This window comes from Salminus brasiliensis, chromosome 2 (assembly GCF_030463535.1).
Source record: "Salminus brasiliensis chromosome 2, fSalBra1.hap2, whole genome shotgun sequence".
Classification (NCBI taxonomy): domain Eukaryota; kingdom Metazoa; phylum Chordata; class Actinopteri; order Characiformes; family Bryconidae; genus Salminus; species Salminus brasiliensis.
The window spans coordinates 18,264,350-18,282,119 of record NC_132879.1 but is presented as its reverse complement, the minus strand read 5'-3'; the positions used below and the strand labels follow the sequence as shown (position 1 = coordinate 18,282,119).

General features: G+C 41.9%; 2 protein-coding genes across 4 annotated transcripts; one reads left to right on the top strand and one right to left on the bottom strand.

Moving 5' to 3' along the window:
• Positions 1–228: 228 nt before the first annotated feature.
• Positions 229–4,707, bottom strand: spty2d1 (SPT2 chromatin protein domain containing 1). 2 transcript variants are annotated; one of them, XM_072669159.1, is made up of 6 exons: positions 3,897–4,705; positions 3,552–3,666; positions 2,044–3,456; positions 1,573–1,732; positions 1,051–1,128; positions 229–734 (listed from the first exon to the last, which is right to left on the bottom strand). In XM_072669159.1, the coding sequence occupies exons 1-6, from the start codon at positions 3,954–3,956 to the stop codon at positions 635–637; spliced, it is 1,926 nt and encodes a 641-aa protein (XP_072525260.1). In that variant the 5' UTR covers positions 3,957–4,705; the 3' UTR covers positions 229–634. The 2 variants fall into 2 exon arrangements, with proteins under 2 accessions (XP_072525260.1, XP_072525268.1); XM_072669167.1 differs by having other exon boundaries at positions 642–914; positions 3,897–4,707.
• On the top strand, positions 4,486–17,101 carry tmem86a (transmembrane protein 86A). Of its 2 annotated transcripts, XM_072669187.1 has the most exons (4): positions 4,486–5,593; positions 12,611–12,875; positions 14,268–14,691; positions 16,266–17,101. In XM_072669187.1, the coding sequence occupies exons 1-4, from the start codon at positions 5,573–5,575 to the stop codon at positions 16,402–16,404; spliced, it is 849 nt and encodes a 282-aa protein (XP_072525288.1). In that variant the 5' UTR covers positions 4,486–5,572; the 3' UTR covers positions 16,405–17,101. The 2 variants fall into 2 exon arrangements, with proteins under 2 accessions (XP_072525288.1, XP_072525280.1); XM_072669179.1 differs by having other exon boundaries at positions 14,268–16,318.
• The last annotated feature ends 669 nt before the right edge of the window (positions 17,102–17,770 follow it).

Here is a 17,770-nt window from a genome sequence, read left to right as displayed (position 1 = left end):
CTGTTTCTAGCAATGCTGCTGATTAGCTTATGTTTAATGATGTGATGTTGAACCATTTTGGATACAAAACCCCACTGCAAAGAAACTGATCATCAATGAGAGAGTCAAAACAAGCCACTACTTTTAGGGGTGACTGTAAATATACATCTCTTAACCTACAGTTGGAATTTGTGTGACCGGCTACATTCAAGTCTCTCCTCACACACATAGAAAAAACAGGACAAGAAGATCTGTCAAATCACTTTAACAAGAAAAAAGGAAAATACATTGCAAAAATTGCAGTTTCTCATTTCAGTCATCAATTAAATAGTACAAGTAGTAAAATAAGACTCCCAATCTGTGTGAAATCCTGAACAAATAATGAAGCAGTTGTTGCTTGTGCTCCAAGGCAACCACATAATTCCATCTTCACTGATATAAAAATGTTAATGACTCATTATTATATTGTACTTTCTCTACAGCTCAGTTATGAGATGATCTCTTGATAGTGCAAAACTGCTCCCCTATTTTGGCTATCAGAAATAAATAACGTAACATTAACTGCACAGTGGCACAAGGAAGTTTTAAACCCTGACTCTTCATCCAATGCCAGTCAATCAAAAACAAAAACAAACAGAAAAAAACCCCACACACATCAAGTCTTTTTTCGTTTTGTTTTCAATGCTTGTTTTCTTTTCATCTCCTCCTCCTCCAAAAGCATGTCCTCCTCATCTTCCTTGATACCCAAGCGTAAACTGAAGCAGAGAAAAAACAAAGATGCATTAAGGTAAACAGTGGTGTCTGCGTTTCTGTGGCCATCCTGGCGCGCAAATAGGTTCAACAATCATATTTTTCTCCTTTTGGCTTCTTTCCGTTTCATCTCTTCAAGCTCTCGACGCTCTTCCTCCTGATCCTCGAACACAGCCATTCGCAGGCTATCAGCACAAGGTGGCACGCAGAACAGACAAAAGAGGCAGACATTATGACTTACGATGGTGGAAACAGAAGGCAAATACATCTTGGTTTGCACACATTTCTTCAGTGTAAATGAAAAAGGTTTGATATGTTTACCTTCTTGCCTCCTCCTTCTGCTGTTCTTTCCAACTGCTTTCCATAAACTTCAATGCATAGTCGCTCTCATCTTTGTACCTGAAAATGGAGACAATGAAAGGTCAAACTTCTTGATGGTCAACAGCATCAACAGTGTCTGCAGTCATCCTCAAATTAAATGAATCTGTTCCAGAAACCTTTATTTGTTTACAAAATTACCCCAAACATAATCATCAGACATGTCATGTTTGCTCTCCACCGTTTAGTCTAGGTTGCTCTCCAACGGAAGTCTAGGTAACTCAACATCCTTTTGAGCAACACAGAACAGCCTTCTATGTAATATACAACCCTTGTAACATGAACAAAAGACATCAAATGTCTTGACTGGTCAAGTAGGTTTGGGTAAAAAAAAAAAAAAAAAAAAGATTCTATTGTATGGAAGATGTAACCCCACCCCCACCCACCCAAAAAGACAAACAAAAATGAAATTTAAAAAAGTTAATTTTAGACCATTTAATTCATACCGACGAATAGAAAGCGTACCTGGTCCGATCATAGCCAAATATTTCCCTGATATGCTTTGAAATTTCATCTTGCTCTTCGCCTTCATCGTCAATGAAGTCATCCATCTCAGGGTCATATTCTTCTTCTTCATCGTCATACTTACGCTTGTAGCTAGATGTTATTGGTGGTAGTGCTACTCCTTTATTCAAATAAATAAATAAATAAAAACTTTAAAATAATTAAAAATTGCTAGATTAAATATTTATAAAAGCATATTATAGAACTATGATATTTCAGAATGTGAAAATAGTCAGAGACTTCAAAGCTGACTAAACCTGTTAAAAATGCAACAGGTCATTTAACAGCAACATGTTTTTACAGGTCCCCTGTGATTCAGTCACAGGCAGCTGCTACTGTCTGGTGACTGGCAAAAATAAGCACTACAATATTATTCTGCTGATCAGTTGCATTTGTTTCTGAATTAAATCAGGATCGGAATACAACACTTACCAGATGGTCTAACCAAAACTCTATGGCCTGTTGGTCCAATTATTGTTCTGGGGCCTTGGGGAACTGAAGGCCTTGGAGCCATTCCTGGTTTGGGAGCAAAGTTCTTAGATGAAATTGTTTCCGACACAACAGTACACTGGGGTCTTCCAGGTCCTTGGCCCATGCTGTTCGGTGGTCGTGCAGGCACACCACCACCAGGCCTACTAGGTCCATTCGCTGACGGTCTTGCTCCTCCAGGCACAGAACGACCCTGCAAACTACTTCCAGGTCTTGGTTGCTGCATACCTGCTGGCTTTGAGGAGCCACCAGGTGCAGATCGCATAGGTCCGTTGTTACCTGGTCGAGGGGTAGGGGCGCCGCCAGATCGCTGCACTTCTCCCTTTCCAGGCTTTTGAGGAGGTCCTCCCTTGCTTGGCATACTCTGTCCAGGTCGGACCTGCCCAGATCTTTTGGTCCCTTGCCCTGGGCCTGGCAGTCTAGATGGGTTTGAGTCAGATCCGGGCCTGCTCCCAGAACCACTTGATCTTTCTTGAGGTAATCCAGGATACCCCTTCTTCGAGGTAAGGTCACTTGAGGTGGTGGGCTTTTGGCCTGATTGGGGCCTAGGTGCTGCTTGCTTGACTGAGACTGGGGCACCACCCTTCATGGCAGTTTTACCACTTAAGGCACCTGAGGAGCTAGAGCTATGTTTGGACCCGTTTCCATGAGAGAACTTGGCAGAACTGTGCGGTCGCTCACTGGGCATGTTTTGCTTTGGCGCTTTGCTAATTCCGCTGGGTGGTTTTTCACCTGAAGACTTATGTGGCTTGCCTTCCCTATTGTCCCTGTCAGTCACATTTTTCTTGTGGGAGTTTGAGGTGGATTTGCCCTCTTTTTGCCCTGAACTTCTATCTCCTTTACTGTCTCTCCCTTTGTCTTGTTTCTTAACTTTGCGCTCAAGTTCCAACTCCCTAATTTCATCTGCGGTGCGAAGTCTCTCCTCAGTTTTCTTGGCTGTAGGTTTTAACTCAACAGGTTCAAACTGTTTCTTCTCGGCAAGCCTTAGAAGGTCTGCAAAGTTCATGGGTGGCCGACCAGCTTTTGCCGGGGCACTAGGTTTTTTCTGTCCATGGCTCGTTTTGCTCAAACCATTGTTGCGTGGTTGAGGCCTTACCGGTGTGGGTTCCGGCTCAGATTCAGAATCGGTTTCGGCATATTCATAATTGTCCTCATCGTCGTCGTAAACGTCACTGGTATCCTGATCACCTCCTTCTCCCTTGGACCGCCTTTTCTTGGGCTGTTCCACAATAGGTATGCCATTGTAGCCCCTAAAGTTGTCCTTGGTGCGAGAAGCCATGGCACGGGCCTTTCTGTCAGACTTCAATTCAACTCTCTTAGCAAGAAGATCTTCTTTCTGCCTTTTTTTCTCCTGCTCTGAAAGTGAACAACATGAAGAAAGGGATGAATACATAATGCATTACAGACATAATGCAGAGCGTCATTAAGACTAAGCCATCATCGAGTCTTACCTTTCTTTTTTTGCTCAGTCTCTTGCTTCTTTAAGAAAGCCTGCACTGCAGCTGAATTGACACCTTTTACTTTCGGGTCTTTTTTGGGTGGGCCAGGTTTCAAGCTATACCTCTTCTGCAAAACAGAAAAAAGACAGGACCTTTTGAACAATAGATAAACATAACCATCACCAGCCACACTGACTGTCTCATGTTCACACTCATTCATTCACAATCACCCAGGACGGCATGATCTACAAAATACACAGTAATATACGGCTTATAAAAACATGCTAGCTAGCTATAGGTTTGTCATTACATACTAAATAATGCAGCCACTGGCATACAAGGGAATTATCAACCTACCTGAGTGTTGCTACTGCCCTGCTTTTCGGAAGCCATGGACAGCACTCTGTGGAAATCCATGCTGGCAAATGTCGAGTTGACCACCAAGATCTTCTAACCCAGTGGTTTTAACAGCTGCTAGCCTGTTAGTTAGCTAGCTAGCACAAGCTAACCAGAGCACGACTGGCGCTCGTTGCTTTGTCCAGGTGCCACGAACGAGCCGTTCAGCTTCTTAAACCGAACCCACACGACAGCATTTTAACAACATGTGCTAAAATGGGCTTTCGTGAGACCTATCAGTCTATTCTAGACGACAAACGAGCTCCCACACCAACTCGGAGAGGCATATTTGGCCAACCGACTAACAGCGAGCCAGCTAACAAGCTAGCCTAACCTAAGTGAGTCGATCTACAGGTTAAAGCGATGACAGTCCGGCCAAACATAAACTAGCCAGCTAGCTTTCTCTGGACATCTTAGATGCGTCGATCGAATATATATGTTAAATATTTCAAACCGGTAAAGAAAAATACAGAAACATTGACGAGAGAGCGCAAACACGTCTATCTACTTCTGCTCTGTCCACCTCACTTCTGTGCTGTGAAACGTCGCGTCATCCGGCGAGCTGACATATATGTAACATCCGGAGTGGTCGGGCATGCTCTGGAACAGATGTTGTGGACCCCCTGTGTTTTTTTATAATCATAATTTGCGAATAACGCATTAACAAGCGCTGTGTGATTAACTTAAAAAAAAAAAACTAGCTAGCTGAGATCTCAGCAAACACGGATACGTGGCTAGCTCGTGTGACCGTTGCGACCACCTATTGTTTTGGTGCCCACTCTTCTGTCTGCTTGGTGCTCTGTAGCTACGTTGTCACAAAGTTGAACGTAATACCTCAGGAAGTTGTGACAGCGTAATATCTGACGATATTTTGGGAGGGCACGACAACGTAGAAGAAGGTAGGAGCTCATGTGAAGGAGAGATGTACCCCAGGACCCCATGTTGTAGCTAGCTAGCTAATCTCGTCCGAATAGGGATTATGTGGGTCTTGGAGTTTGCCAATAGGTAGCTAGATAGCTAGTCTACGTGTCTTGCTAGCTAATGACAACGTGAACAGCACGATCTCTCGATAACGTTATAGCAACGTTATAGGAAAGTAGACAGCATTGTCTATATTTTTTATTTGCTATAAAAATCGTCTTGACAGTGTTGCCTGTTGCCTGCTGGACCAATAACAACACCCCTGAGCACGCTGTTCACGACTAGTAGTGCCACAGGGTGTCGTAGTGCAATGCTCTTCGATAATATATATATATATAACGAGGTGATATTAATAAGTTTTAAACATTTTAACACGTGTAAATACGTTTACAGCGTGTAAGAGGATGTAGCGCTAGCTAAGTAAACCCCTCCTCTGAGTGGGCGTCCACGCTCCCCCAAGCTTGTCCTAGTCTCGCGTTTTGATTGGACGGATATTGTAACTACATCCTATCCGAGCGCCCCCATTCTGCCCCCACCCCCCAGTTACAGCTGATTTCCTCCACCCCCTTGATGATGAAGTGTCCCAAACAAGAGAGAAAAGCAGTTTTCCCACACAAAGGAGCGTAAATACTCTCGCTGTCTCTTATCACGTCTGTCTCGGAGCCGTTCCTCTTCATACCCGCGGAGCCTCCGCAGCGTCGGCCGTGCTAGGAAACATGGTGTCACCTGTCACTGTGGTAAGCCTGACTGTTATCCGTCCTTTCTGCCTCTCTGCTGGTCGTAAGAACAAAAACACCGATGCTCCGAGTTTGCTGTCGACTAATCTAAAGATCAGTCGTGGGTGCAGGTGTTAGAAAACCTTCAAGCATCCCCGCACTCTCTCTCTCCCTCTCTCTCTCCCTCTCTCTCTCTCGTTTAGCCCGGTGTTGTTGTTTTTTTTGGAGATCGTCTAGAGCTGTGATGGTGCAGCTCAGCATTGTTTGCCACCTTGCAATCTTAAACACCAGTCAGTGGCAGCAGTCCTAAACGTTCACCTTAAATGCGGAGATGATTCAGTTGCACACCGTCGAGCCTGTTATCTGGATAAACAATGAGCACGTGACCACGACCAGCATGCCCATGTTTATTTGTTTATTTATTCAGTAATTTTTTTTATTACATTAGCCATCGTCTTCATCACTCAGATCGCTGTTTGAAATAAGCAACCCAAAAAAACAAAAAAAGTTTGACAGTGAACGCAACCCCTGCAGTCCTCAGTTTCTCAGTCTGAGACATTTCTAGAAACGTGTAGTGTGTGTTCATCTGCTCTGTCCTCTGTCCCTTCAGCTGCTGGCCTGTAATCATCCTCTGTACTCTGCGCCATAAAAAATGATTCTCACTATTTCCTTATTGTTCAGTGCTTTCAGCTGATTTCAAAGGGCTCACACTGAAAGAAAGCACTCATGTGACAACGCTTTTTTTTTAACCCCCCTTTTTTTTCTTTCTTCGGCAGGCGCATGCGCACAACACGTCGGTAGTGGAGTTCAGCATTAACGAGTGCTCAACACAATAGATGTTTAGGCTTTTGTAATGTGCATGTGTGTGGATATAATATATATATATATATATATAATACAGGTATTTTAATTGAAATAGTGTGTGGAAAGCATAATTAAAAAACACAGGCTTTTATATGACAATAGTGCAGAAGTTCTAATCTAAATAAATGCACAGAGCATGAAATCCACTCTCTGTTACTGACTTTATACTAAAGATATGTATTTAACACATAAAGTGTGTATTTTTAAGTAAAATGTAATAATTATTTAGTGTTCTTACATTTTGCTTTCCATCCTCTCACGCTATTTCATTTAATCATAGAAATAATATTCTTTCACATTAAGGGACCTGAGGGAGAGTAAGTGACCTCACTTAAATCTTCAATGAAGCTGATACGTTCTTTGTTTGGAAAGGGTCCCTTAAGGGTCTGTCGACCATAACATGCCCACCCCGTCACACCAAATAAAATGAGAAAACATTAATTAGCTTTTTTTTTTTTCAATGTTCATAGAAAAGCTGTGCAATTAACTGTTATTAACTGATGTCAAAACTGAAGATCTGAGCTTGAAAACAGGGAACACAGCAAGTTTAGACTGAATTTTACAACCCCATCACGTTCTTGTCCTTCACAAGATCAGTGCAGCAAGCTCAGTGCAACAGGGCTGTAGTTCCCATTGTTGTTTTTTTGCCTAAAAATGTGAAAATGAGTGAGGTATGAAAATCTGTTTGGGTAAGAGCAATGTATAAATGAAGCTATAGAGAACAACAGAACATATCTATACCAAAAAAATAAAAAAAATAGCATATCCATTTTGCACTGATTTCATTAAATGGCTTACAAAGGAGATGTGATTAAAGCAGGTCTAGCACTTCGTCTGAAAACCATGACTAGTATTTAGACTAGCCATGGCTTTCTAGTCTAATTCCATTACCTTACCTTTTTAATTGAGAATGAGGTATAATGGGCTGTAAATATAATCTTGCCTTATTGTTTGTATTAATGTTCATTTGTTAAGATTTATTGACTTTTGGTTCTGACGTCATCATTTCGATTCTGTATCGCCACTGTCAGGACACAGCTTATATATCCAGACTGTCTATATGCACATCTGTATATCCAAAATGGTGAGAATTCAACAGAAGGACAAACATGTACTTAACTGAATTATTGGAACATCTGCATTGCTCTATTCATCATGACATTTCCACACATTGTTTAATAAACTGCAAGATTGAAAATAAGATTTTGTTTTTTTTGTGTAATCAAGTATTTAAAATAATTCTGCTGATCTGCAGTTATCTACTGCTCATGCTATCATTTAATAATCTTCTTTTCACATTCAGGAAATCCAGATCCAGCTTATAATAATGCACATTACATTTCAAAGCATAAAATGACACATTTTCATGTCCTTAAATAGTGATTGTATAAACCTGTGCAACTGAGTGATAATAGTAAACCGCTTGATAGAGAACATTATTCAGCATGTCTCAATTTTAACACTGCATTAAAATTATATGTCACAAAAAACAGTTCAAATATGCTCAAAATATCTGACATTAAACATTAAGGATGACTAGGGCTGCAACAGTATAGGATTTTATTGGTATGATGACAGTCTCAGAAAATATCAGTTTCATGGTATGACAGTATTTCACTATTATTATTCTCCTTATAATAATATTGTTATTATTATTATTATTATTATTATTATTATCATCATCAGATACAGTGACCCTTAAAGGCAGTGACCCTTTTTATGAAATTGGTGTGAAATCTCTGTTTGGATGCATTTTTAAAGCACATATCATGAACAGTATGATAATCAGCAATTGTCATACCATGGTATACCTAAAACCGATATACCACCACAACCCTAACTATGACTAATTTACAGGTAGTTCATCAATGAATTTAGAATTGCCAGTGGTTTGAAGAGGCCAAAGAGGGTATCAGCAATATGGTTAAGTCCATTTCTGTATTGAAATGATGACACCATTATAATTAAATAATTATAGTCTGGTAGCATAGCTTTCACCTGATTTTCACACAGCATGTGGCAGCATTCAGTTTCATGGCTTCATTCCACTGACCGCACACTGAGCCATTCTTACAGGCTCCTGGCACCAACCATGACCCTTAGCCACATCTGACCGACTCTCTAACATTTAAACCAAATCATGTTTCTCTGAGAAACACTAAGGTTCTTTGAGCGATACCATATCAGAACAACTTTTGGTTCCATAAAGCCAAACAACCATGTTTGTAATAGAGATGTGTAAATGTGAAGAACCGTAAGTTGGTAATCTTTAAAAACGTGGTTCTTTATGGAGCCAAAAGTGGTTCTTCTGGGCAGTGGTTCAAAGAACCTTTTGAAGCACCTATATTTTGTGTGTCTTCATAATCACTGCTGCTTCTTTCTTTCCATTTCAGGACACATTTGCTGTGTCCTGCGCTAGACCCGTCTGGCTTGAAGCTGGTTTAAAGTGACCTTTCCCAGACTGCAGGGGTACAATCTGATTAAAATATATGCTTGCTAACAATAGCTATTTTTCCAGTGGAACAGCACAGCTTCAGCCCCCCACTTCCTCTCCGAGGCCAAAGAATCCAGAAAGAGCCAAGTTCTCAGAGCAGCCTAGAGCACCAGTCCTGATGTACGACTTCACTGCACTCCAAGGCAGTTCGCCTAGCATCTAGGTGCCCATAGCATTGTTGTGCAAACTGTGTAGAAGCAATAAAAAGAATACTTTGCATGAGGCAACCTGTTTCGCTTCTACAAAGGATGCAAATGGACATTTATTAGGTATGTTTAACAGACAGTCAGAACATTAAAGAGAAAGGAAAAAATCTATCTCATCTAACAGGATTTCTGTTTGGAAGCACCCTGTTTTTGGAATGTTGTACTTAAACCCCTCCTTTTGGCGTTAATCTTTCAGGCTTTGATTTGGATTATGCCTGAGCCGTGAGGGTGCTTTGATTATTCTTGTCATTTCCTATGTTGATGTGTGGCATTTCGCTCTCATTTTTATCCACTTGGAGAGATGCGTTAGCGGCCACTGCATTCCCTCTGTTTATGGAGCGTGCATGCAGGGACACAAATGGGCACAATGAATAGAATATTCTGATATGCTGGGAACACTAGATTGAGTGTTTTCGGCCAGTGCTAGAGGCCTCCAGCTCAGTTGGGGGGGAAAGTGGAGCAGAAAAGACAGAATTACAGTCACATGCCCCACTGAGCTGGAGTATTTACAGTGTGCGGTAGGGGATGTATCATTTCATTGTGTTTCAGGGTGTGAAGAAGAATAATACAGGCTGTTTTCTTTGTTTATGACTGATTTAGCTGTACTAATTGATAATGCGATGATGGACTCCTTGAGGAAAACGCTAGGCAACGCTGCTATAAATGCACCGGGAGTGGATGTGTTATCATAAAGCCCATTTTAGTCAAAGCTCTCGCACCAGCTGCCACACTTGGAGCACTACGCTGTACTTCAGTCTTATCTGCCTTTGCTGTTGATAAACACTGTACTGCCAGGGTAGGGACAGAGCAAACAAAGCAGTACATCACTGTCCTCCGTCAGTGACTGTGTGCTCATCTGGTTGGTTTGGTTCATGGGATTATGACTTTTTTTTTTGCGGTTGATTGTAGCAGGGGACATATCATGGCCTGAGTTGAGCCAGGCTTCTGGAATGAGCCTCAGCTTTGTGATTTGGCCCTGGGAGGTTTAAGCAAGCGAGCCGTTTTGCAATCGGCTTGGTCCCTCCGCTCGGCCTTCGTGCCATATTGCTCTGAAGTGGTGGGATGCAGCTGGGTTGTTGTTTTAGGTTTCAGAGCACAAGGTGAAATGTCTGCAGGATTGCTTTGCTTTGAAACGCCCCCTCCTGTCTCACTGGCTCTCTTTCTTTCGCTCTCTCTCTCACACACATACACACACACTGTTGCTCGCTCTCTCTCTCTCTCTCTCTCTCTCTCTCTCTCTCTCTCTCTTTTCTTTCTTTCTCTCGCCCTTGCTGCCAGAGTGCTCTAGAACACTGTGGACTGGACACTGAGCCCCATCCTGTCCCCCTTCCTGCATAGTCACAACAGTAACCCTTAAAAGTATTGCTGGGGTTTGATAGCATGTAGATGTTAGATTTATACACGCTGTGCAGATTGGAAGGAGACTCTTCTTGATTTAATGTCATAAACACAATTGTATTGAAGCTGTCAGTTAATTGTGCCATTGTGATTGTACATGGTAATCTGACAAGTTATGTAAATTCAAACCTAAAACTGCATAAATCCCCAAATCTGTACTGATGTTGGATTTACGTATTTCTCTCATATTGATGTTTCTCAACAAGTCCAGTAACTGAGTCAGCTGTGCTGGTTCGATCATGTACAGTGGTTTTGGGTGTGCAATAGAACCTGAGTTAAACACACATATTTCCCATTGACTCCTGGCACCATATCTTTGCATACTGGGTGTGTTTACCCCTCTCTTTCACTGTCAGCATGTAGTCGTTCCCCCCACACCACCTTCTCTTGGGTATGCAGTTATAATTTGTTGTAATGGTCTCAGTGTTAAGGGCTGCAAGAATACTGCAGTGTTCACTCCTGTATTATGTTGTCAATGTTTTTTGCAGGTTAATAATAGTCAAGTAATAAATAAAAAATACAGTTGTTCACCTTCAGTTGAGATTTTGGGTTAACTCAAATAATTAAATTAAAGTATTAAGACTTTTGGTTAATCTAGCCTAATATATTTGAGTGGTTCTAACATATATTATTAAAATTCAACTTAAATTTGATTAGCAAAGCTTAACTTTTGGGCTTGCTCTTTCCAGGGTGGGTAGATGGCACATTCTCCCCACCGCACTCCAGTACAATGCTGGCTGGCACTGGCGTCTACTGGTCGATGCATCAGAGCCGGATACATTGGTTGCCCAGTGACGTTGCATCGGCGGCAATTCTAAAAAAGAGGTGATGGCTGGCTGAGCTAATGTTTGAGGAGGCATGTGGCAATCCTCACCTTCCCAGTGTCTGGAGCATTGCAAGTGATAAGGGAGTATGTGCATGGATTGGGTAATTGGTGATCCAAATTGGGAAGAAAATGGGTATAACTCTTAAAAACAACAACAACAAAGCATAACTTCAAAACTTAAATAAATAAAGTTAGGTGAACTTATCTGGGTTTTAGATTTAGATAATAAAGATAATATAAGTAGATAACATAAAACATTTAGACCATGAGAAGCCACTGTCTGTCAACTATTGCGTGCTCAACTGTTTTAAAGATATTTAGGATAAGACTGGATTCAGTGTTGCCATTAGGAAAGTACAAGTACAAGCCAATGAAATGCAATCAGCATCTTATCAGAAGTGCAGAGTAGCGAACATATAAAGTGGGGAAAAAAGTTGGTTAATGTAGACGTCTCCGATTTTTGTCTTCTGTTTTGCTCTGCTATTCAATTGTAATTATGCAATTATAACCTATAATTTTCCTACACAGCACCCATTACACTTGCACTCAATTTGCATGCCATATTGTCCGCTTGTAGCCTGAAAACATGTGTGTGTTTTAAGCGTGGTTTTCATTAAACAAAAACAAGATTATTGTGTGCACTATAATAACTTTTCAGCCAATAATAACATAATGCAGTATCTTCTCTTCACCTTACGGACACAAGTATGGCACCAACTAAAAGCTTTGAAATCTCCACCATTAACATGTCCAACTGTTTGTGAACACCCCATTCTAATGAATGAATTTTGCTCTGTTAAGTTGCACCCATTGCTGACACAGATGTGCACATGTGCACCCACACAGCTGGTCTAGTCCCTGTGGAGAGGTACTGCTAATAGAATAGGACTGGGACAGATAAACATAGACAAAGACTACATCTGTAAGTCTTGTTCTCTCATTCTCACTCAACATTCTATATATGTCCATCTCTTCTTTTTCCTGTGAAAGGTTTTAATACTCCACCACTACCCATTTCTTTCCTATTCCTCCTGAACTCATCACCATTCTTTCAGCCCTTCATGGAGCTTTGCTTGGCCTTCTAGCCTTCTAGCATAAAACAAAAGTGGCCAAGAAACTCCAGCCCAACTTCTCAGTGTTCCTTCCCTTACAACTTCTCGGACCCACAGTTCTTAAATGCTCACCTGAACTTACAAAAGACCTTTAACCCAGTTGTGTCCTGTTATGTGTGTTCTGTTCTTGGTGTCCAGGTAAAGAGTGAGGGCCCAAAGCTGGTGCCGTTCTTCAAAGCCACCTGTGTCTACTTTGTGCTGTGGCTGCCCACCTCCAGCCCATCTTGGTTTAGTGCCCTCATCAAATGTCTGCCCATCTTCTGCCTCTGGGTATTCCTGTTGGCCCACGGCATCAGTTTCTTAGGAGCCCACTCCAGCGCTCGGAAAATCCTGGCAGGACTCATCTTCTCAGCTCTTGGAGATGCATTTCTGATCTGGCAAGAGCAGGGCTACTTTAGCCATGGTGAGTTCATTACATTAAACCTCACCAGTATAATTTATGTGATGCATCAGAGAGGTCACTTTGGAGCATTTTCAGATGCACATTTATGCCAAATTTATATAATTTCTCCTCACCTCATAATATAGAGGATCAGCCTAGAAATGTAGGTGGACTGATGTAGGTAACAGGTAATGGAATCTTGTAAGTATCATTATAGCATTGTGCAAACCCCTTACCTTGCTTGAGCTTGTCTCAAGCCACGATGAGCTGTTAAGAAATAAAACATGTCTTGCTTATGTGGTTTCTGACACTATATGACACACTGTTATTTATGAAAGCAATGAGAAATTTCAGACATTATGGTGTGTGTTTGACTACAATTTTAAACTGTGCAACATTCATTTGTTTACTTATAGATAGCTAAATGTTATATGGAGGGAGGGGGTGTATTAATTTGCTTTTTGACCTGACCATTGCTTTAGGCCCAGTATTACCAAACCTAAGGGTATGTCCAATGACATTCTGAGTATGTCAAACCTTTGAGATTTACACTTTATTTAATTAAATTTAATTCCATTAGCTGCCCGTGCAGTTACACAAGTACTTTCTGGAGACAAATGCCATGGACAGCTCTGCCAACACTGCAATCCACTCACCAGATCATGAACAAGAGAGACTCACTGAAGTAGTGGATCTTTATTTATATATATACACACACACACACACACACACACGCACACAATACATATATATGTATTATGTATGTTGTACATGCATATTAGTCACATGCAGCCTTTGCATCCACATTTTACACATCCCCTAGCCTTAATAGCAATATTAATCCTGTCAGGTCAGTCTCTTGAGATCTATTGATTCCTGTTCATTTTAGCCCACTCTTCCACCTACTGGGGGCACATTTCAGCTAATGTTTGTGTGTACCTACTTCAGAATTTCTCCTGCTGTTTCAGATGGAGCTATGCGATTTAGGTTTGGTGATTTTGTCAGTCGGTTAAGGTGTTCCAATGTTCTGTTTTGTCTGTTGAATTGGTCACACACAGAGGCCCTATAGTTGGCATTCTGGGATGTGTACTTCAATATGAAATACAACGATGGGGAAGAATGGACTAAAATGGACAGGAACTTTCTAATAGACGTCACAGTACGTTTACCAGAATCCTGTTACACAGGTAGAAGAACAAAGTGTTAGAAGTCTTGCTCAAGTACCCTTGCTGGTGTAGGGTGGTGTGCTAACTCAGCCAGACAGCCAGTCTGCCATGAGGAAGACACTGTAAACCTTACCGACATTGTTTGCAAAGTGTGTGTACATAGATAGAGAGGATGTGCAGCAGGAGTTGAAATGGCCAAGAAGTTACAGGACTGTTTTGTTAAAACATGACATCTGTGTCTGCACAGGGCTGCTGATGTTCGCGATCACCCACATCCTGTACTCCTCAGCTTTTGGGATGAAACCACTCAATTTGTGGGCCGGCCTGGTCATCGGTACTATATCAGGCCTTTGCTACACCCTCCTCTACCCCTACCTATCTGACCCCTTCACATACCTGGTGGCCGTCTACATCGCGCTCATCGGCTTCATGGGCTGGAGGGCCATCGCAGGGGTGCAACTGGCCAACGACCTGTGGACCTGGACCAAACTGTCTGCCTGCTTGGGAGCCGTTCTCTTCATGGTGTCTGACCTCACCATCGCCGTCAACAAGTTCTGCTTCCCCGTGCCACACTCGCGGGCCATCATTATGGCCACATACTACGCAGCCCAGATGCTGATTGCCCTGTCGGCCGTGGAGTGCCAGGACGCTGACGTGGCTAGGAAGAGATTGTGAGGAGCCCTGTTAAAACTGCCTCACGTTAGCAACCTGCAGAGGACTGCAGCTTTATTCTTTTGGGTCCAGTCCCCACTCCCTCACCCACATCTCAAACCATCATTTGTCAGCCCTTTGCTCCTATTGTGGCTTCCCCAGCATGATTCTGTTTCAGTTGTCTGATGTTTCCATATGGGATTGAACGTTGTCGGAGAGTGAATGAGGTTTGGCCTCCATTTGGAGACCTCCTGCTGGATTCGTGTTTTGACTTTGAATGTTGCTTGATGGATATCCTCTTATTCAATCACCAGTTTGGCCCGTTCCCCTCAACCTCCCTTGTCCTTTTATATTACAGTGCAGTGTTAGAATCTCAGTCCATGGGGCTTTCTCCTAAATTTAATCTCCTAATGAAGTTGAGAAGGGAAAGAATAGTCTGACTAAGGGATTCTTTTAGGGATTCTCTTCCTTTCTCATTGGTGTTGGCTGTTGCTATGTTTTCGTAGCTGTGTAAAATGGTATTCTGCTCAGTAGAGCGGAATTCCACTGCTTATTTCACTCGAGACAGCCACATTGCCTTCTTTCTGGTTTTCTTTTTGCCCCTTGCTCTTCTTCTTAGTTCTGTTGTACTAGAGAGTCCCAGCTGGCCCAAGGAAATTGGAATCGTGACTGTCGTGATGACTGTCCTGATTAGCTTTAGCTACTCACTGTTTTCAGAAAGAATGGTGATCAGTGTTTGTGTTACTTGGAACCGTTTATTTTAGGGAGCTGGTTTCCCCACAGTATCTTAGTGTTAGGAGACATAATCAGAGAGCAGCATGACTTTTATACTAAATATTTTAGCAGAGCAGAAGCCCGTGCTCTGGCTCTATATGTATCCTTGTCAGTATTCAGTGGTTATATTCTGTTTGTCTTTTGTCCCAGAGACATTTCACCAGAGCGTTTATTCCATCAGTTTTTCTTAACTCAAGTTTTGTTAACTCAAACCCATCCAAACACGCACACGCACTGCCCCTCTCCTTCCCCTACAGATATACTTGTGGACGCACATTTTAAGGCTGTACGGAATAGTTTTCTTGCTGTAAATCTTCAGCAATAGCTCTATCTCTGTGCTTGTAGGGGCATAACAGAAGATTATATCATATGATGGATAAGTCTGTGCTTATAACTGCATCGGTGTCTTTTGTTTGTTTTTTACTCGAAGAGCTGATGGTGTCTGTGTTTTTAGCTTAAACATGTCATATGACCATGGTACAGCACCAAACATGATGCAAAAGGGACTCGCAGTCGGTAGCGTGAACTAAATACCAGGTCAATGCCCCTACAAAAGGGAAAGGTTACTTTAGGGGAAGCTACTGCTTCCTCTAACGACATTGTCGATCATCAGCATTAGTTTACTGCTGTACTTCTCATGTGAAATCACTGCATTCTCAATCCAAGCGTTTTTTGTTTTATTTTTGGTTTTTGTTTTGATTTTGTATATATTGTGATGTTAGGATTCAGGTGATTTTTTTTTTTTACAAATGCTGTGAGAGGTTACGAAGAAGACATAGAAACAAAGCTACTTACTACATTTGTCTTGTTTTACTGACAGGTCGCAGCCTACTCAAGTGATAACAGGGAGTCCGCTCAAAGGCAATTGCACTGCACTGAGCCATAACTTAGATACAGCCGGTAATTTGTCTCTTTCTCTGTTTCATCAGTTTCTTATCTGTCTGCTGTCCGCCTCTTAAAGTGTGGTGCATCTGTTGACAATGTGGCATCACTGGCGACCTCCTTGTTTAATATTGAGAGGTAGAACAAGCTACAACCTTACCTACTTTGTGCTCTTACGTCATCCTATTGATACTCGACCATAAAGAACAGATGGACAATCCAGGAACGATCTGACTGATCAATCTGACCACATTCATATTGTATTTATTATGTTTTTTTTTGTTTGTTTTTTATTGTTGGTTTTTCACTCCCCATCTTGAAGTTCTTTTATGGTAAACCCTCACTCTGGGTACATGAAGGCTGGAGATGTCTCCTCCAATGTGCGCAAAACCTGACGCCACCTTTTTACAAACCACTTAGCTGAATTGCTGAGTGCCTCAGCATGCTTGGAGGAGAACATGAACACTTGACTTTAAGCCCAAATGAATCAGCCAGTTTCACAGCAGAGGAAGTGAAATGTGGTGGTTTCTCCTGTCGCGTCCATCCCAAAACTAGCCGCCAGCGCTAAGAACATTGAACAGCTCTTTGCTCTTCTGTATAGGACGCCTTGTGTCGTTGCGGTTTTCGCCATTCAATCATCCATAAAAGGGATCAGCACCTGGTCTTTTATCGCTGCTAAACAAGGGAAAACAAACTGTGATGGATATGCTATCGGGCTCTTTTTATGTGTTCAGCTGGTGCACCGAGGTGGAGGAGGGAAGGGGTTATTGTGTGTGTTGGTTTTTTTTTTTTTTTTTTTTTTTTTTTTTTTTCTCTGTTTTGGTACATAAACAGTCCAGAGCACAAAGCCTTGCTGCCATTAAGGTAAAGCAGCAGGCAGATCCTTAATAGGACATTCATGTCCTGTCACTCAAGCCTAGGTTGACAGTGTGTTTGTTAACCCTGCTCCCACCATCTGCACCACCACATGCAAACACACATCATACATCCACAATATGAGCATGCATGTACTCATGTATAAATTATTTATATATTTTCTTTTATTTATTTGTTGCACTTTTATCAACATTAAGCATTCAGCCAATATGGTGCAAACAAACTGTTTCAACCGGGTTTCCCATACAGTAGTTTGCTCTACACAGTTTTTTGTAGACAAGCTTTAAAATGCTAGAGATTTCTGAAACCCTTGAGGGGAATCCTGCACTGGCTTGTAGTCGCGCACACATATAATTCAGCCTTGCTTGTCCAAGCACCATTGCGACACACTGGGTTCTACACCTCAGCCCTGAGAGCAGTTTCGTAGGCTATGCCTTCCCTATCACTAGTCACGCTGTCAGCAAAACATTTGCTTAGTCAGTCTAAATGGTGTCAGTGGCAGCATTGTCAGCGAAAAAAGAATGTCTCATCCAAGCCATCATGTGTTACCCTGCCAAACAAAACGTT